General features: G+C 45.5%; 1 protein-coding gene across 5 annotated transcripts in view; it reads right to left on the reverse strand.

Annotated features, from left to right (window-relative positions):
* Nucleotides 1-21,897, reverse strand: part of cntln (centlein, centrosomal protein) — a 559,253-nt gene that overhangs the window by 141,116 nt on the left and 396,240 nt on the right. For all 5 annotated transcript variants that reach the window (XM_070886555.1, XM_070886564.1, XM_070886537.1 and 2 more), the window contains one exon: nucleotides 19,833-20,036. In XM_070886555.1, the coding sequence (XP_070742656.1) occupies nucleotides 19,833-20,036 (204 nt within the window). The remainder of the gene's footprint in view (nucleotides 1-19,832; nucleotides 20,037-21,897) is intronic.

Consider the following 21,897-nt stretch of genomic DNA (forward strand, 5'->3'; position numbering starts at 1 on the left):
TCGCTCGGCGGTGACCATCTTCCAGAGGAACGTGGAGAGTCTGCTGAAATCGGTTCCAAGTACAGTGGTGTTCCAGGACGACATGTTGATCACTGGTCGAAACACCACCGAACACTTGCACAACCTGGAAGAGGTTCTAAAGCGACTGGACAGAGTGGGACGCAGGGTGAAATGCTCCAAGTGTGTTTTCCTGGTGCCAGAGGTCGAATTTCTGGGGAGAAAGATTGCGGCGGAAGGCATCAGACCCATGGACTCCAAGACGGAGGCCATCAAGAATGCACCCAGACTACAGAATGTGACGGAGCTGCGCTCGTTCCTGGAACTCCTCAACTACTTTGGTAACTTTCTACCGGGGTTGAGCACTTTGCTGGAACCCTTGCATTTGCTGCTACGCAAGAGTGATGACTGGGTTTGGGGTAAATCTCAAGAAACAGCCTTTAACAAGGCCAGAAACCTGCTATGCTCCAACAAAAGACTTGTATTGTATGACCCATGTAAACGCTTAGTACTAGCATGTGATGCGTCATCGTACGGGGTTAGGTGTGTGTTACAGCAAGCAAATGTGTCATGCAAACTGCAACCGGTTGCATATGCATCCAGAAGTTTATCCAAGGCTGAAAGAGCCTACAGTATGGTTGAGAAAGAAGCATTGGCTTGTGGATACGGGATTAGGAAAATGCACCAATATCTATTTGGTCTCCGGTTCAAGCTCGAAACCAACCACAAACTGCTCACATCACTGCTCTCAGAAAGCAAAGGAATCAAAAACAATGCTTCGTCCCGCATCCAAAGATGGGCACTAACATTGTCTGCATCTGACTATGTAATCTGCCACAGACCAGGCACAGAGAACTGCGCTGACGCCCTCAGTCGGTTGCCATTGCCAACCACCAGGATGGAAATGGTGCAACCCACAGACTTGCTTCTGGTAATAGATGCTTTTGAGAGCGAGGGGTCACACGTCACGGCTCGCCAGATCAGGTCCTGGACCAGCCAAGACCCCCTGTTATCACTAGTAAAGAGATGCATCCTCAATGGGAGCTGGTCGGGGGTTCCCGGGGAAATGCAAGAGGAAATTAAGCCTTTTCACCGACAAGGATGAACTGCCAGTCCAGTCAGTTTGCTTCCTATGGGGAAAATCACACAATTTTGCCCAAAAAGGGGGGAAACGTTTATACGCAACCTACACAGTACCCACCCAGACATAGTCATGATGAAGGCTAGCACCAGGTCGCACGTCTGGTGGCCTGGCATTGACTCCGAATTAGAGTCATGCGTACACCAATGCGACACTTGCTCACAGTTGAGCAACGCACCCAGAGAAGCCCCACTGAGTCTGTGGTCATGGCCCTCCAAACCATGGTCCTCCAAACCATGGTCCAGGGTCCACAGAGATTTTGCTGGCCCCTTTCTCGGGAAGATGTTTCTAGTAGCAGTGGACGCTTACTCAAAATGGATTGAATGTATAATAATGTCATCATGTACGTCCACTGCCACCATTGAAAGTCTCAGAGCCATGTTCGCCACCCATGGTTTGCCTGACGTCCTTGTTAGTGACAATGGACCATGTTTCACCAGCTCGGAATTCAACAAATTCATGACCTGCAATGGCATCAAGTATGTCCCATTTAAGCTCGCATCCAATGGCCAAGCGGAATGGGCAGTCCAACCATCAAGCAAAGCTTGAGATGCATAACGAACGGCTCCTTTCAGACCTGGTTATCTCGGGTCCTGCTCAGCTTCCGGACGCGACTCCACTCGCTCACCGGGGTACCCCCTGCAGAATTGTTAATGAAGAGAGCACTCAAAACCAGGCTCTCCTTAGTCCACCCGGATCTCAATGATCACGTAGAAACCCGGCGGCACAGGCATAACATGTACCATGATCGCGCGGCGGCCTCACGTGACATTGAGGTCAGTGATCCAGTGTTTGTTCTAAATTAAGGGCACGGTCCCAAGTGGATTGCTGGCACTGTCTTAGCCAAGGAGGGGAATAGAGTGTTTGTTGTGAAGTTGTTGAATGAGCAAACATGCATAAAGCACCTGGATCAGACCAAACTGCGATTCACGGACTACCAAGAACAGTTTGAGGAAGATCCCACCATCTATGATCCACTAACACACACCCAACCAGCAATTGACCTCGCTGTCAACCAAGAGATTGAACCCACCTTGCCCGACAGTCCGACCAGACCAGCCGAGCTGCCGTGCAGCGATGACCCCATCAACTTACCTATGCCAGGATGTCAACTCAGGCAATCGACCAGGGAACGCAGACCGCCACAACCTGCAAATAACTTGTACTCAAGCCTTTGGGGGGGGGGGGAAGTGATGTTATTTATGTGAACCTCACCTATGTGTAAGACTTACCACTAGAGGGCACACCTGTGGGAGACCTATGGGTCACCTGTGTACCCTGGTGCAAGCAGGTATAAAAGGCAGGCCACCATGTTGCTGCCTCACTTTGGAGTTATATTAAAGAGACCATGGTCACAATGGTTTGAGTTTACAACACAGTCTCGTGAAGTTATTCTGAACGTAACAGTTAATACAGATTGTAAATAGTTAGGGTCCCAGCACTGATCCCTGCGGCACCCCACGAGTTACGATTGCCAACCCGAGAATGAACCATTTATCCCGATTCTCTGTTCTCTGTTAGTTAGCCAAAACTCTATCCATGCTAATATATTACCCCCAACCCCGTGAACTTTTATTTTGTACAGTAATCTTTTATGTGGCACCTTGTCAAATGCCTTCTGGAAGTCCAAATACACCACATCCACTGGTTCCCCTTTATTCACCCTGTTCGTTACATCCTCAAAGAACTCAAGCAAATTTGTCAAACATGACTTCCCCTTCATAAATCCATGCTGACTCTGCCTGACCAAATTTTGATTATCCAAATGTCCTGCTACTGCTTTTTTAACAATGGACTCCAACATTTTCCCAACCACAGATGTTAGGCTAACTGGTCCACAGTTTGCTGCTTTTTGTCTGCCTTCTTTTTTAAATAGGGGCATTACATTTGCAGCTTTCTAATCTGCTGGGACCTCCCCAGAATCCAGGGAATTTTAGTAAATTAGAACCAATGCATCCACAATCCCTGCCGTTACTTCTCTTAAGACCCTAGGATGCAAGCCATCAGGTCCAGGGGATTTATCTGCCTTTAGTCCCATTATCTTACTGAGTAGCACCTCCTTGGTGATTATGATTGTGTTAAGTATCCTCCCCCGCCCTCTATAGCCCCTTGACTATCCACAGTTGGAATATTGTGAGTGTCCTCTACCGTAAAGTCTGATACAAAATATTTGTTCAGAGTTTCTGCCATCTCCATGTTCCCCATTACTAATTCCTCGGTCTCGTCTTCTAAGGGACCAACATTTACTTTAGCCACTCTTTTCCTTTTTATATACCTATAGACACTCTAGCTATCTGTTTTTATATTTTGTGGTAGTTTACTTTCATAGTCTATCTTCCCTTTCTTAATCATTTTTTTAGTCTTTCTTTGCTGGCTTTTAAAAGCTTCCCAGTCTTCTGTCCTCCCTTTAGTTTTGGCCACTTTGTATGTCCTTGTTTTTAGTTTCCCCTATGAATGAAAATATATTCTCTGCATCCATCTTGTCCAGCCCTCTCATTATCTTATATGTTTCGATAAGATCACCGCTAATTGGGCTCAATTTTGGTCGAGCCCGTTTTTCAGTATACTTACCCGGGTTGCACAGCTTATGTACATTTGGAGATGCGCTGGAAAAAAAGTGTTGCAACTTTGGCCGCTGTCTGCCCTCTTCACTGCAGCCACGCAGCGTGACCAGTCGACTTGGGGGGTGGACCCTGCGTTCTGCACTGGAAAATGTGCCGGGAGAACGGTGATATCCGTGCATGCGCAGTAGCTCTGTGAGTTGGCAATCGGCCATTTTTAAAGAGCTGCTTGTGTCTTCGTGCCAGAAGGAGTGCTGAGTGAGGAAAATCACTGTTGAATGCCAGAAGCAGTGCTTTGTTTGGAAAAATCACTGCTGCATGCCAGAAGAAGTGCTGTATTTGGAAAAATCAGTTCTGTGTGTTTGGAAAAATCACTGCTGCATGCAAAATCAGTACTGCGTGTCTAAGAGCACTGGAAAAGCGCTATCTGTGAGTGACTCAGAGCAGCTGCAGCAATACAGCAACGTGGACCAAGAACAAAGAATTTCTTGCTGGAAGAAGTTGCCAGCCCCTTCCGTGACTAGTGGTTAGAGTACTGGTGGGACATTCCATGGTTTCCCCCCTTCCATGATTAGTGGTTTTAGTTCTGGTGGGACATTCCATGGTTTCACACAATCCGAGGTTGCAGGTCCCAGTAGTGGGCTGCAACAAGTAACACTCAGGGCCCCACCGTCCGAGGATGCAGGTCCCACTGGGATGCTGCGAGGCAGACCCAGGGTGAGGAGAAGGAGAAATCGACCACGCTCTCTTGAGATGCAGGATGCAACAGATGTGGTTCAGATCATGTCATTGAGTGCCGACAGTATTGACCTTACCCGATCACTCATATTCGTAATAAGGTGGACTAATTAACTGCACAGGCATCAATTAATGAATATGATATAATTGGCATCACGGAGACATGGCTCCAGGGTGTCCAAGGATGGGAACTCAACATCCAGGGGTATTCAACATTCAGGAAGAATGGACAGAAAGGAAAAGGAAGTGGGGTAGCATTGCTGGTTAAAGAGGAAATTAACGCAATACTAAGGAAGGACATTAGCTTGGATGATGTGGAATCTGTATGGGTGGAGCTGCGGAATACCAAAGGGCAGAAATCGCTAGTGGGAGTTGTGTACAGACCACCAAACAGTAGCAGTAAGGTTAGGGACAGCATCAAACAAGAAATTAGTGATGCGTGCAATAAAGGTACAGCAGCTATCATGGGCAACTTTAATCTACATATAGATTGGGCTAACCAAACTGGTAGCAATACGGTGGAGGAGGATTTCCTGGAGTGTATTAGGGATGGTTTTCTAGACCAATATGTCGAAGAACCAACTAGAGAGCTGGCCATCCTAGACTGGGTGATGTATAATGAGAAAGGACTAATTAGCAATCTTGTTGTGCGAGGCCCCTTGGGGAAGAGTGACCATAATATGGTAAAATTCTTTATTAAGGTGGAGAGTGACACAGTTAATTCAGAGGCTAGGGTCCTGAACTTAAAGAAAGTAACTTTGATGGTATGAGACATGAATTGGCTAGAGTAGACTGGCACATAAAAACATAGAAAATAGGTGCAGGGGTAGGCCATTCGGCCCTTCCAGCCTGCACCGCCATTCAATGAGTTCATGGCTGAACATGCAACTTCAGTACCCCATTCCTGCTTTCTCGCCATACCCCTTGATCCCCCTAGTAGTAAGGACTATATCTAACTCCTTTTTGAATATATTTAGTGAATTGGCCTCAACAACTTTGAGGTAGAGAATTCCACAGGTTCACCACTCTCTGGGTGAAGAAGTTTCTCCTCATCTCGGTTCTAAATGGCTTACCCCTTATCCTTAGACTGTGATCCCTGGTTCTGGACTTCCCCAACATTGGGAACATTCTTCCTGCATCTAACCTGTCTAAACCCATCAGAATTTTAAACGTTTCTATGAGGTCCCCTCTCATTCTTCTGAACTCCAGTGAATACAAGCCCAGTTGATCCAGTCTTTCTTGATAGGTCAGTCCCGCCATCCCGGGAATCAGTCTGGTGAACCTTCGCTGCATTCCCTCAATAGCAAGAATGTCATTCCTCAGGTTAGGAGACCAAAACTGTACACAATACTCCAGGTGTGGCCTCACCAAGGCCCTGTACAACTGTAGCAACACCTCCCTGCCCCTGTACTCAAATCCCCTCGCTATGAAGGCCAACATGCCATTTGCTTTCTTAACCGCCTGCTGTACCTGCATGCCAATCTTCACATGAAAGTTAAAGGGTTGACGGTGGATAGGCAATGGCAAACACTTAAAGATCACATAGAAACATAGAAAATAGGTGCAGGAGCAGGCCATTCAGCCCTTCTAGCCTGCACCGCCATTCAATGAGTTCATGGCTGAACATGAAACTTCAGTACCCCCTTCCTGCTTTCTCGCCATAACCCTTGATCTCCCGAGTAGTAAGGACTTCATCTAACTCCCTTTTGAATATATTTAGTGAATTGGCCTCAACTACTTTCTGTAGTAGAGAATTCCACAGGTTCACCACTCTCTGGGTGAAGAAGTTTCTCCTCATCTCGGTCCTAAATGGCTTACCCCTTATCCTCAGACTGTGACCCCTGGTTCTGGACTTCCCCAACATTGGGAACATTCTTCCTGCACATGGATGAACTTCAACAATTGTTCATCTCTCTCTGGAGTAAAAATAAAACGGGGAAGGTGGCTCAACCATGGCTAACAAGGGAAATTAAGGATAGTGTTAAATCCAAGGAAGAAGCATATAAATTGGCCAAAAAAAGCAGCAAAATCTGAGGACTGGGAGAAATTTAGAATCCAGCAGAGGAGGACAAAGGATTTAATTAGGAGGGGGAAATAGAGTATGAGAGGAAGCTTGCTGGGAACATAAAAACTGACTGAAAAAGCTTCTATAGATATGTGAAGAGAAAAAGATTAGTGAAGACAAATGTCGGTCCCTTGCAGTCAGATTCAGGCGAATTTATAATGGCGAACAAAGAAATGGCAGACCAGTTGAACAAATACTTCGGTTCTGTCTTCACGAAGAAAGACACAAATAACTTTTCGGAAATACGAGGGGACCGAGGGTCTAGTGAGAAGGAGGAACTGAAGGAAATCCTTATCAGGCGGGAAATTGTTTCGGGAAATTGAAGGCCGATAAGTCTCCGGGGCCTGATAGTCTGCATCCCAGAGTACTTAAGGAAGTGGCCCTAGAAATAATGGATGCATTGGTGATCATTTTCTAACAGTCTATCGACTATGGATCAGTTCCTATTGACTGGAGGGTAGCTAATGTAACATCACTTTTAAAAAAAGGAGGGAGAGAGATAATTATAGACTGGTTAGCCTGACATCAGTAGTAGGGGAAATGTTGGAATCAATTATTAAAGATGAAATAGCAGCGCATTTGGAAAGCAGTGACAGGATCGGTCCAAATCAGCATTGATTTATGAAAGGGAAATCCTGCTCGACAAATCTTCTAGAATTTTTTGAGGATATAACTAGTAGAGTGGACAAGGGAGAATCAGTGGATGTGGTGTATTTGGACTTTCAAAAGACTTTTGACAAGGTCCCACACAAGAGATTGGTGTGCAAAATTAAAGCACATGGTATTGGAGGTAATGTACTGACGTGGATAGAGAACTGGTTGGCAGACAGGAAGCAGAGAGTTGGGATAAACGGGTCCTTTTCAGAATGGCAGGCAGTGACTAGTGGAGTGCCGCAGGGCTCAGTGCTGGGACCTCAGCTATTTACAATATACATCAATGATTTGGATGAAGGAATTGAGTGTAATATCTCCAAGTTTTGTGGCGATGTGAGCTGTGAGGAAGACGCTAAGAGGCTGCAGGATGACTTGAACAGATTAGGTGAGTGGGCAAATGCATGGAAGATGCAGTATAATGTGGATAAATGTGAGGTTATCCACTTTGGGGGCAAAAACACGAAGGCAGAATATTATCTGAATGGCAGCAGATTAGGAAAAGGGGAGGTGCAACGAGACCTGGGTGTCATGGTACATCAGTCATTGAAAGTTGGCATGCAGGTACAGCAGGCGGTGAAGAAGGTAAATGGTATGTTGGTCTTCATAGCTCGGGGATTTGAGTATAAGAGCAGGGAGGTCTTACTGCAGTTGTACAGGGCCCTGGTGAGGCCTCACCTGGAATATTGTGTTCAGTTTTGGTCTCCTAATCTGAGGAAGGACATTTTTGCTATTGAGGGAGTGTAGTGAAGGTTCACCAGACTGATTCCCGGGATGGCAGGACTGACATATAAGAGACGAGACTGGATCGACTGGGCCTGTATTCAATGGAGTTTAGAAGGATGAGAGGGGATCTCATAGAAACATATAAAATTCTGACGGGATTGGACAGGTTAGATACAGGAAGAATGTTCCTGATGTTGGGGAAGTCCAGAACCAGAGGACACAGTCTAAGGATAAGGGGTAAGCCATTTAGGATTGAGATGAGGAGAAACTTCTTCACTGAGAGAGTTGTTAACCTGTGGAATTCCCTACCGCAGAGAGTTGTTGATGCCAGTTCATTGGATATATTCAAGAGAGAGTTAGATATGGCCCTTATGGCTAAAGGGATGAAAAGGGGTATGGAGAGAAAGCAGGAAAGGGGTACTGAGGTGAATGATCAACCAAGATCTTATTGAATGGTGGTGCAGGTTCGAAGGTCCTACTCCTGCATCTATTTCTATGTTTCACTCCTGGACACCATCAGTGGGGCTATCGGGAGAAGTAACAGCAATGACACGGGAAATGGGAACGATGTCCGGGAACATCAGGGAGAAATAGTGTCCATGAGGGAGGGAATGTCAGAGGTAGTGCAAAGCATGGCAATAGCCACGAGGGAGGGAATGTCAGAGATAGTGGAAAGGATGACACTGGCAATGACACAGGCCATCAGGGAGGGAATGTTTCAGTCCGCTGAGACACTGTCAGGGTGCATGAGGGAGGGCATGTGAGAGTTAGCTGCTGCAATAAGGGAACACACCCAGACTATGCGCCCACTAACAGAATCAATTGCCACTCCCACTGCAATCCTCACACCAGCCTCCGAAGAGACCCAAGCCGGGCCCTCCACATAACCACCTGACCGCACCCCCCCACCAAGAAGTGCGCAGTACCCAAGAGGTTACAAGAAATAAGCTTGGTACCAAGCCCAAAATCACTGCGCCACTGCCTACGGGTAGGGGTGGTGGAGAATACAAGATCGAGCGCAGCGGGCGGTGTTAGACTAAGGGGGAGGAGAGATGGGTGCAGCCTTTCTTTGCTGCTGCTGTTGTTGTTGTTGTTACTGTTTTCAAATTGAAAGTTTTTTGTAAGTTATGTAAATGTACAAGTTTCTATGTGATCTTAAAGTTTGTAAGTGATCTTAGAGAGTCATATTAAGGTAAAGTTTGATACAAGAATAATTTTATTACAATAAAGTACATTGTAAATTTTTGAATAAAATATATTTTACATTAAAACTGAATCATGTTCCATTAACACAACACAACATTACGGAACAGCTCCAAAAAATAAACATGTCCATGTGCAATAGTTGTCGCTGAGCCCTCAGGCATCAGTAAAGCGTTCACGGATGAGCTGCTGGCGCAAGGCTCGAGCAATCGTTAAAGGAGCACGATGACCCGCCCTCCTCCGCCATCGTGCTCCGGCCTCAGGCACTTGCATTGTTTTCTCATCCTCGTCATCATCCTCCTCCTCCTCCTCCTCCTGCTCGTCACCTGCATCTTCCACATCATTATCATCAGCCACTCTCACCGCAGCTGGGTCTTCCACGAACAGCTGCTGCTGCCTCATGATGGCTAAATTATGCAGCATGCAGCACACAATAGTGAACTGACCGACAATCTCAGGGGAATATTGCATGCAGCCTCCGGAATGGTCCAGGCATCGGAAACACTGTTTCAATATGCTAATGGTCCTCTCTATGATGCTGCGCATCGCAATGTGCGACATGTTGTATTGACAGTCAGCTTCCGTCCGGGTTACGCGTAGGAGCATCGTGAACCAGGTGGCGAGGCCGTACCCTTTGTCTCCCAGTAGCCAGCTCTGCCCTTCTGGCTGCTGCTCAAATATGTCAGATATAACGCTGTCGCATAGGATGAATGTATCATGGGTGCTGCCAGGGTATCTTCCATCGACTGACATGATGCGATGCAAATTGTCGCACACGAGCTGCACATTAATGGAGTGGAAGCCTTTTCTATTCCTGAACAGCTTAGAATCCTCCAAAGGTGCTCTCAAGGTGATGCGGGTACAATCAATGTAGCCCTGTACCTTTGGGAAGCCAACAATCCTTGAGAACCCCACAGCCATGTCATGGATTGCTTGGGCGGTCATTGGGAACTTGAAGTCATTCATCCGTGCATACAGTGCAGCTGTGACCTGGCATATGGAGACATGTATTGCATGTTGAGAGATGGCGAACACATCCCCAGTTGTAGCTTGAAACGATCCGGAGGCATAGGATGAAAGTGCAGCTGTAACCTTCGCTTCAACTGACAAAGCAGTCCACCTGACGCTTCTCGGCTGCAGGTCTGGTCTCAGCAACTCACAGATCTCACGGACAACTTCTCTGCAGAAACGCAGCCTTCTGACATACTCTGCATCACTCAGGTGCAGGTACGAATGCCTGACTCGAAATTACCGAGGTGGGCAAGGCCTCCTGCCCAGCAGCCTACGGGCTCTGATGTTCCTGATGTGATGAGCTCTAATCAATTGACTCCTACATAGCACAGTGATGCAGAACGCTCGCACAGGGTATAGCACTGTCAGTATTTCCCCCATACTTAAAGTTAAACTTTCAAAGGAAGGAAGGAAAGCAGGCAGAACAGATTCGCAGTTTCGCAGTTCTCTCTCTGTCCCCCCCAAGGTCTGTATGGATGGACCACACCCAATGGTCTTTTGTCCTCTCCTCTCTTTCCCCCCCCCCCCCCGGAGTCTTGTGACCTCTCTCTCCCTCCTACTCCCCCACCCCCCTTGAGTCTTGTGACCTCTCTCTCCCTCGTCCTCCCCCCACCCCCTTGAGTCTTGTGACCTCCCGCCCTCGCTCCCTCCCCCAGCCTCTCCGTTGAATTGCAGCGACTCTCTCTCTGTGGCCCCCGATGCTCGCCAGGTCACTCCCTCCGCACCCCGTCAGTCTCTCCGTTGAATTGCAGCTGGTCTGTGGGCCCTGATGCCGGCCAGTTTCATCGCTCCAGCCCCTAGCCCAGGCCGAGTGGCCTCCCGCACCGGCCCACTGCCTTCCCGGGCCAAGTGCGGAAAGGTGAATTGCGGTTTGAAGATAAAGGTAGGACTTTATAAATTTTTTATTTCTTATAGAATTGTTAGTATTTTTTCTTTGAAAACATTGCTTAGCGTAAGACTTTGTTGGTTCAGGGCCAGGTCCTCTCCGCTTCCCGCCCCTATCCCAGGCCGAATGGCCTCCGATGTACTTGCCTCCGCCAATTTCTTTATCTCTCCACAAGGGTTTTGTGAAGCGGCCGCATACGCTGGCCTAAGTAGAACTGGAGTAATTATTAGCTGGCCAAAGTTGCCTAAGTGGCCAGAACTGGCGTAGGTGGCTAGTAACACCCACTTTTGAGAAAAAAAAACTAACCTAAAAAAAAAACGTAACTAAGTGAGTTATGCTGGTGCAAATTGATTGGGGAAACTGGGGATTTTTAAGTTACGCCAGAAAAAGCAGCCTATTCAAAAAAAAAAGAACTCCTGGCCAAAATTGAGCCCATTTTTCTGAACTCCAATGAGAATAGACTCAACCTATCTTCATAAGTCAACCCCCTTATCTCCGGAATCAACCTAGTGAACCTTCTCTGAACAGTTTCCAATGCAAGTATATCCTTCCTTCAATACGGAGACCAAAACTGTACGCAGTACTCTAGGTGTGGCTTCACCAATACCCTGTACAGTTGTAGCAGGATTTCTCTGCTTTTATACTCTATCCCCCTTGCAATAAAGGCCAACATTACATTTGCCTTCCTGATTACTTGCTGTACCTGCATACTAACTTTTTGTGTTTCATGCACAAGGACCCCCAGGTCCCTCTGTACTGAAACACTTTGCAATTTTTCTCCATTCCTGCCGGGGAGCGGAAGGAGCAGCGTGGTAGCCTGGCCCAGCAGTCTGCGCGGCCCCCCGGCCTGCGAGCACCATCGGAGCAGGCCGGGGAGCGGAAGGAGCAGCATGGTGGTATACCACTCCAGGGAGCAGCATGTGCTGCAGCAGGAGAGCAATGGCAGTGAAAAGGAACCAGGTTGGTGATTGGAGCATGGCCAGGATCAGCAGGAGCGGTGAGGTCGGGGCGAAAGAGCGGCGAGAGATTGTAGAGGGACGTGATCGGGGCCCAGGAGAGGCGCGAGTTCGGGGTTGGGGATAATATATTAGCATGGAGAGAAGTGGCTAACTAACAGAAAACAGAGTTGGGATAAATGGTTCATTCTCTGGTTGGCAATCAGTAACTAGTGGGGTGCCGCTGAAATTGTGTTGGGACCCCAACTATTTACAATCTATTTTAATGATTGGAAGAAGGGACCGAATGTAACATAGCCAAGTTTGCTGACGATACAAAGATGGGAGGAAAGGCAATGTGTGTGAACGACACAAAAAATCTGCAAAAGGACAAACAGGCTCAGTGAATGGGCAAAAATTTGGCAGATGTAGTATAATGTTGGAAAGTGTGAAGTCATGCACTTTGGCAGAAAAAAAATCAAAGAGCAAGTTATTATTTAAATGGAAAAAAATTGCAATGTGCTGCAGTGCATATGAATACATGGCTTGAGCAGTGGTGCAGCAGGGAGGGATTCAAATTCTTGGGGCATTGGAACCGGTTCTGGGGGAGGTGGGACCAGTACAAACCGGACGGTCTGCACCTGGGCAGGTCCGGAACCAATGTCCTAGGGGGAGTGTTTGCTAGTGCTGTTGGGGAGGAGTTAAACTAATATTGCAGGGGGATGGGAACCTATACAGGGAGACAGAGGGAGACAAAAAGGAGGCAAAAGCAAAAGACAGAAAGGAGATGAGGAAAAGTGGAGGGCAGAGAAACCCAAGGCAAAGAACAAAAAGGGCCACTGTACAGCAAAATTCTAAAAGGACAAAGGGTGTTAAAAAAGCAAGCCTGAAGGCTTTGTGTCTTAATGCAAGGAGTATCCGCAATAAGGTGGATGAATTAATTGTGCAAATAGATGTTAACAAATATGATGTGATTGGGATTACGGAGACGTGGCTCCAGGATGATCAGGGCTGGGAACTCAACATCCAGGGGTATTCAACATTCAGGAAGGATAGAATAAAAGGAAAAGGAGGTGGGGTAGCATTGCTGGTTAAAGAGGAGATTAATGCAATAGTTAGGAAAGACATTAGCTTGGATGATGTGGAATCTATATGGGTAGAGCTGCAGAACACTAAAGGGCAAAAATCGTTAGTGGGAGTTGTGTACAGACCTCCAAACAGTAGTAGTGATGTTGGGGAGGGCATCAAACAGGAAATTAGGAGTGCATGCAATAAAGGTGCAGCAGTTATAATGGGTGACTTTAATATGCACATAGATTGGGCTAGCCAAACTGGAAGCAATACGGTGGAGGAGGATTTCCTGGAATGCATAAGGGATGGTTTTCTAGACCAATATGTCGAGGAACCAACTAGGGGGGAGGCCATCTTAGACTGGGTGTTGTGTAATGAGAGAGGATTAATTAGCAATCTCATTGTGCGAGGCCCCTTGGGGAAGAGTGACCATAATATGGTGGAATTCTGCATTAGGATGGAGAATGAAACAGTTAATTCAGAGACCATGGTCCAGAACTTAAAGAAGGGTAACTTTGAAGGTATGAGGCATGAATTGGCTAGGATAGATTGGCTAATGATACTTAAGGGGTTGACTATGGATGGGCAATGGCAGACATTTAGAGAACGCATGGATGAATTACAACAATTGTACATTCCTGTCTGGCGTAAAAATAAAAAAGGGAAGGTGGCTCAACCGTGGCTATCTAGGGAAATCAGGGATAGTATTAAAGCCAAGGAAGTGGCATACAAATTGGCCAGAAATAGCAGCGAACCTGGGGACTGGGAGAAATTTAGAACTCAGCAGAGGAGGACAAAGGGTTTGATTAGGGTAGGGAAAATGGAGTACGAGAAGAAGCTTGCAGGGAACATTAAGGCGGATTGCAAAAGTTTCTATAGGTATGTAAAGAGAAAGAGGTTAGTAAAGACAAACGTAGGTCCCCTGCAGTCAGAATCAGGGGAAGTCATAACGGGGAACAAAGAAATGGCAGACCAATTGAACAAGTACTTTGGTTCAGTATTCACTAAGGAGGACACAAACAACCTTCCGGATATAAAAGTGGTCAGAGGGTCTATTAAGGAGGAGGAACTGAGGGAAATCTTTATTAGTCGGGAAATTGTGTTGGGGAAATTGATGGGATTGAAGGCCGATAAATCCCCAGGGCCTGATGGACTGCATCCCAGAGTACTTAAGGAGGTGGCCTTGGAAATAGCGGATGCATTGACAGTCATTTTCCAACATTCCATTGACTCTGGATCAGTTCCTATCGAGTGGAGGGTAGCCAATGTAACCCCACTTTTTAAAAAAGGAGGGAGAGAGAAAGCAGGGAATTATAGACCGGTCAGCCTGACCTCAGTAGTGGGTAAAATGATGGAATCAATTATTAAGGATGTCATAGCAGCGCATTTGGAAAATGGTGACATGATAGGTCCAAGTCAGCATGGATTTGTAAAAGGGAGATCATGCTTGACAAATCTTCTGGAATTTTTTGAGGATGTTTCCAATAAAGTGGACAAAGGAGTACCAGTTGATGTGGTATATTTGGACTTTCAGAAGGCTTTCGACAAGGTCCCACACAGGAGATTAATGTGCAAAGTTAAAGCACATGGGATTGGGGGTAGTGTACTGACGTGGATTGAGAACTGGTTGTCAGACAGGAAGCAACGAGTAGGAGTAAATGGGTACTTTTCGGAATGGCAGGCAGTGACTAGTGGGGTACCGCAGGGTTCTGTGCTGGGGCCCCAGCTGTTTACATTGTACATTCATGATTTAGACGAGGGGATTAAATGTAGTATCTCCAAATTTGCGGATGACACTAAGTTGGGTGGCAGTGTGAGCTGCGAGGAGGATGCTATGAGGCTACAGAGTGACTTGGATAGGTTAGGTGAGTGGGCAAATGCGTGGCAGATGAAGTATAATGTGGATAAATGTGAGGTTATCCACTTTGGTGGTAAAAACAGAGAGACAGACTATTATCTGAATGGTGACAGATTAGGAAAAGGGAAGGTGCAACGAGACCTGGGTGTCATGGTACATCAGTCATTGAAGGTTGGCATGCAGGTACAGCAGGCGGTTAAGAAAGCAAATGGCATGTTGGCCTTCATAGCGAGGGGATTTGAGTACAGGGGCAGGGAGGTGTTGCTACAGTTGTACAGGGCCTTGGTGAGGCCACACCTGGAGTATTGTGTACAGTTTTGGTCTCCTAACTTGAGGAAGGACATACTTGCTGTTGAGGGAGTGCAGTGAAGATTCACCAGACTGATTCCCGGGATGGTGGGACTGACCTATCAAGAAAGACTGAATCAACTGGGCTTGTATTCACTGGAGTTCAGAAGAGTGAGAGGGGACCTCATAGAAACGTTTAAAATTCTGACGGGTTTGGACAGGTTGGATGCAGGAAGAATGTTCCCAATGTTGGGGAAGTCCAGAACCAGGGGTCACAGTCTAAGGATAAGGGGTAAGCCATTTAGGACCGAGATAAGGAGAAACTTCTTCACCCAGAGAGTGGTGAACCTGCGGAATTCTCTACCACAGGAAGTAGTTGAGGCCAATTCACTAAATATATTCAAAAGGGAGTTAGATGAAGTCCTTACTACTCGGGGGATCAAGGGGTATGGCGTGAAAGCAGGAAGTGGGTACTGAAGTTTCATGTTCAGCCATGAACTCGTTGAATGGCGGTGCAGGCTAGAGGGGCTGAATGGCCTGCTCCTGCACCTATTTTCTATGTTTCTATGTTTCTATGACCTGGGGATCCTAGTACATAAAAGGTTAGTATGCAGGTACAGCAAGTGATCAGGAAGGCCAATGGAATCTTGGCCTTTATTGCAAATGGGATGGAATATAAAAGCAGGGAAGTCTTGCTACACTTATACAGGGTATTGGTGAGACCACACCTGGAATACTGCGCAGTTTTGGTTTCCATATTTACGAAAGGATATACTTGCTTTGGAGGCAGTTCAGAGAAGGTTCACTAGGTTGATTCCGGAGATGAGATGGTTGACTTATGAGGAAAGGTTGAGTAGGTTCGGCCTCTACCAGAAGAGGCGAGGGCCAGAGGCAGCACGGGCCTGCCCACACTGCGGTATGTGTGCGCACGAGGTCCGTGCAGCAGAGCTGGTCTCCAGTCATCTTCGTTAATCCTTGCTCTGGGCCAAGACCTAGCTCTGTCAAGCCCGTGTGGTGGCTGGTGTGCAACGGTCACCACACGTTAAAAAAATCCAAGCACAGGCATCTTCCACCCTTCAAGATTTAGTTCAAACCTGGAATTTTAGGTTCTTCATTGAAACACCTGTGAACTTTTTGACGTGGAAGCAAGTCATCCTCGATTCGAGGGACTGCCTATGATGATGACATAATAATTTGCTTTTCTATTTTTTCTGCCAAAATGGATAACGTCACATTTTCCTATTTTATACTACATCGACCAAATTTTTGCCCACTCACTTAGCCTATCTATGTTCCTTTGCAGATTTTTTGTGTCCTCCTCACAATTTGCTTTCCCACCCATCTTTGTATCATCAGCAAACTTGGTTCCATTACACTCGGTCCCTTCATCCAAGTCATTAATATAGATTGTAAATCGTGGATATCACAGCAGTTCTAACGTTAAGTTCCGTTAAAATGAATTCAAGGTCGGAAAACTCGAAGTTCTCTACACATGGATTGCAAATCCTTGTATGGAGCATACTTCAGGGCCTGCAGCGAACGACCAGTTAGCCTAACATCTGTGGTTGGGAAGATGTTGGAGTCCATTATTAAAGAAGCAGTAGCAGGACATTTGGAAAAGCTAATTCGGTCAGGCAGAATCAGCATGGATTTATAAAGGAGAAGTCATGTTTGACAAATTTGCTGGAATTCTTTGAGGATGTAGCGAACAGGGTGGATAAAGGGGAACCGGTGGATAAAGGGGAACCAGTGGATGTGGTGTGTTGTGTTTGGACTTCCAAAAGGCATTTGACAAGGTGCCACATAAAAGATTTACTGCACAAGATAAAAGTTCACGGGGTTGGGGGTAATATATTAGCATGGATAGAGGATTGGCTAACTAACAGAAAACAGAGAGTCAGGATAAATGGTTCATTCTCTGGTTGGCAATCAGTAACTAGTGGGATGCCGCTGAAATCAGTGCTGGGACCCCAACTATTTACAATCTATATTAACGACTTGGAAGAAGGGACCGAGTGTAACGTAGCCAAGTTTGCTGACGATACAAAGATGGGAGGAAAAGCAATGTGTGTGAAGGACAGAAAAAATCTGCAAAAGGACATAAACAAGCTAAGTGAATGGGCAAAGATTTGGCAGATGGAGTATAATGTTGGAAAGTGTGAGGTCATGCACTTTGGCAGAAAAAAAATCAAAGAGCAAGTTATTATTTAAATGGAAAAAAATTGCAAAGTGCTGCAGTGCAGTGGGACCTGGGGATCCTGGTACATGAAACACAAAAGGATAGTATGCAGGTACAGCAAGTGATCAGGAAGGCCAATGGAATCTTGACCTTTATTACAAAGGGGATGGAGTATAAAAGCAGGGAAGTCTTGCTACACTTATATAGGATACTGGTGAGACCACACCTGGAATACTGCGTAGTTTTGGTTTCCATATTTACGAAAGGGTATACTTGCTTTGGAGGCAGTTCAGAGAAGGTTCACTAGGTTGATTCTGGAGATGAGGGGGTTGACTTATGAGGAAAGGTTGAGTAGGTTGGGCCTCTACTCATTGGAATTCAGAAGAATGAGAGGTGATCTTATCAAAACGTATAAGATTATGAGGGGACTTGACAAGGTGGATGCAGAGAGGATGTTTCCACTGATAGGGAAGACAAGAACTAGGGTGCATAATCTTAGAATAAGCGGCCGCCCATTTAAAACGGAGATGAGGAGGAATTTCTCCTCTCAGAGGATTGTAAATCTGTGGAATTCGCTGCCTCAGAGAGCTGTGGAAGCTGGGATGTTGTCTAAATTTAAGGCAGAGATAGACAATTTCTTAACCGGGAATAAGGGGTTATGGGGAGCGGGCAGGGAAGTGGACCTGAGTCCATGATCGGATCAGCCATGATCGTATTAAATGGCGGAGCAGGATCGAGGAGCCGTATGGCCGACTCCTGCTCCTATTTCTTATGTTCTTATGGACTTTGCTTTGCCGCTTACAGCGAATTCTAGGCCATTAAAGCATAGAGAGCATGCAGTGTAGATTACAGTCAGGGATGTGAAATTATAGCTATGGGGAGAGACTTGAGATAATGGGTCTATTCTCACAGGTGCATAGCAGGCTAAGAGGAGATTTAATAGAGGATTTTAAAATTATGAGAGATTTTGATAAGAGTGAATCGGAAAAGACTTTCCTCTGGCTGGGGAGTCAATGACAAGGAATCATCAATTTAAAACTGTCACTGAGAGCGGACAGAGAAGTTCAGAAACATTCTTGATGCAACAAGTTGTTGGAGCATGGAACGCTATGTCAAATAGAGTGGTTGTGGCAGAAACCACTCTTAATCTTCTAAATTCTAGGGAATACAACCCTAATTTGTGTAATCTCTCCTCACAACTGAACCTTTGAAGTCTAGTTATAATTCTGGCAAACCTGCGCTGCACTCCATCCAAGGCCAATATCTCCTTCCGAAGGCGTGGTGCCCAAAAATGCTCACAGTACTCCAAGTGTGATCTAACCAGGGTTTTCTATAGCTGCAGCATAACTTCTACCCTCTTGTATTCTAGTCCACTAGATATAAAAGCCAGCATTCCATTAGGCTTGTGATTATATTCTGTACTTGTTCATGACATTTTAATTATATATTTACCCCCAAGCCTCTTTGAACCTCCACTGTTTTTAGCTTTTCACCATTTAGAAAGTACTATCCTTTTTCGGTCTAAAGTAGATGCCCTCATATTTGCCTACATTGAAATCCATTTACCACAGTTTTGTCCATTCACTTAATCTGTCGATATCCCTTTGTAATTTTATGCTTTCATCTACACTGCACAATGCCGCCTATCTTTGCGTCATTGGCAAATTTGGATATATGACTTTCTATGCCATCATCTAAGTCATTAATAAATACTGTGAATAGTTGAGGCCCCAACACAGATCCCTGCGCGATACCACTAGTCACACCCTGCCAATTTGAATACGTACCCAGTTTCTTTACTGGTGTCTCCTGTCCCTCAGCCAAATTCCTAACCAGGTCAATAATTTGCCCTCAATTCCGTGGGCTTCTATCTTAGTTAACAGTCTCTTATGTGGGACTTTATCAAATGTCTTCTGGAAGTCCATATAAATAACATCCATAGACATTCCTCTGTCCACTACTTTAGTCACCTCCTCAAAACATTCTATCAGGTTTGTCAGGCATGAACTACCTTTCACAAATCCATGCTGGCTCTCTGATCAACTGAAAATTTGAGGTGTTCAGTCACTTAATTATAGACTCTCGCAATTTCCCAACAACAGATGTTAGGCTAACTGGTCTATAATTCCCTGGTTTCCTTCTCTCGCCATTCTTAAATAGCGGAGCGACATTCGCAATTTTCCAATGTAAAGGAACAGGTCCTGAATCGAGAGAACTTTGGAAAATTATAGTTAGGACATCTGTAGTGTGCTCACCTACTTCCTTGAAAACCATCTGGTCCTGGCGATGTGTCACTCTTTAGTGCCATTATTTTCTTCATTACTATTATTTTACTAGCGTTAATTTTATTGAGTCCCTGTCTCTGATTTAATGTTAGGTTTCTTGGGATTTCTGGCTGTAAGTATTGACGCAAAGTAATTATTCACCCATTGATTTGGTTAGAATGATAAAAACAGAATATTGTGATATTATCAACAGGTTAAGAAAATATATAGAGCAGTTGATTTGATCTGACCAGTAACCTTCAATTTACTCTGCAGCTGTTTCAGTTCTGCTTCCATAAGTTTGTGAGATGTAGCTGGAGTGTTGAGAGTCTGGTTGGAAGCTAAGGATGAGCACTCATCTGCTGACCTCGCGACAAGGGCTTGCTGCTCTGCCATTTGATTCAACCTCTTGTCCAGTGCATCTTTCTGTTGCCGCAACTCCGCAAGGTCAAACGTCAGCTTCTGTTTAGAGGCAAAAAATGTTTGATCATCAAAAAGCAATCTAATTTGCAAAATATATATACAAAGAGCAAAAATTATATTATTCTAGGCAGTGTCCAGTAGCACAGCACAGCAATGTGCTGAGAACATAATAGGAGCAGTAGGCCATTTGGCCCCTCGAGCCTGCTCTGCCATTCAATAAGATCATGGCTGATTTGATCTTGGGCTCAGTTCCACTTCCCTGCCTGCTCCCCATAACCCTTCACTCTCTTATTACTTAAAAATCTGTCTATCTCCACCTTAAATAGATTTGTAACCCTCTGAGAAAAGAAATTCCTCCTCATCTCAGTTTTAAATGGACGACCCTTTATTCTGAAACTATGCCTCCTAGTTCTACATTTCCGAGGGGAAATGTCCTCCCTGCATCTACTTTGTCGAGCCCCCTCAGTATCTTATATGTTTCAATAAGAGCACCAATTAGAAATGGAATGACACAAGGACACCTATAAAGGAACAGGTAGGGTTGGGAAATTAGAATTTTTAAAAATGCTGTATTTACTGTTTTGATATTCCAGCTAGGCTGCATTTAAGCTTTTGCTTGTATTTATTACTAAAACATCTTTGCTACTGATTATCTTGTGTAAATAGTCAAGATGCAACATTTATTCGTGCTGGCAATTTTTAACCAGCTTGAAGAAAAAGTGTTTTGCTGAAGAATGCAGAACATATTTATCAAATCCAGCAGAAGGGAGGTGGTTAGCAACAGTGCTGCCTGGCCTCTGCCAATGCTGCCAGGGAGCAGGGCACTGAGGCCAATGCTGCCATGGAGCCAGACACACGCCAATGCTGCCAGGCATTCAGACCAATACAGCCCTGGAGCCGGGCACTGAGGCCAATCTGCCATGGAGCCGGGCACTGAGGCCAATGTTGCCATGGAGCCGAGCATTCAGGCCAATGCTGCCCTGGAGCCGGGCACTGAGGCCAATGCTGCCAGGGAACTGGGCACTGAGGCCAATGCTGCCAGGGAGCTGGGCACTAAGAGGTGTGAGAGAGCCCAGGGATGATTCAACTTGCAGTTCTGCCCCCCACCCAACCCCGTGTGGATTCACCTGGCCTCCCCTCAGCACAGCTACGACCAGATGCTGAAGTGATGGGAAATGATGTCTGAACAGTCCATGGCGTTGTGAATTCAATCTTTAACATGTGAACTAAACACAGATTTTAAATGATTTTGCGTATGCCATTAAAAATAAACAATGGAACTCATGTAATGTTCAGCATATACTTACTTTAAATTTTTCTCAGCGAACATATTTTTTCAGTTCAAGTGTGTGTGTGTGTATCTGTGTGTGTGTGTGTCTGTGTGTGTGTGTCTGTTTCGTTTCACTCTGACAAACATGTGCTGAATGATGTTACTGCTATTTCACGCAAGCAATGCAAAAAGGGTTATTTGAAAACTATCACCGTTGCTAATTAAAGTGTAAAATGTGGTAAAACAACCAGTATAGGGCATTTGACAAGCAAGTGTTTGAATTGTATGATTAATCAATTCAGCACTCTTTACAAGGACCAGTCTGTATGGGTCACTTCACAAGTCTGCATTGCTGGTTGGGAGCCTCACTCACTGGAAGGGCATTTCATAAATTCGGGCATCTCAGCCCATGATTTTCTGACCATAAACTCAAATTCCCAATATTAAGAATTTATCTATACATTGACCTATTTAACATTACTTTCAAGCCCTTGTAAATCAGCTTTAACTAAATTTTCATTTTCCCCAAAATTATTGGCTCAATTTTGCCCAAGCCCGTTTTCTGGCGTATTGTAAGTTACACCCGTTTTCTAGGCCAGAAATACGCCAGAAATATTTTGCCAAAAGTTT

This window comes from Pristiophorus japonicus, chromosome 1 (assembly GCF_044704955.1).
Source record: "Pristiophorus japonicus isolate sPriJap1 chromosome 1, sPriJap1.hap1, whole genome shotgun sequence".
NCBI lineage: Eukaryota > Metazoa > Chordata > Chondrichthyes > Pristiophoridae > Pristiophorus > Pristiophorus japonicus.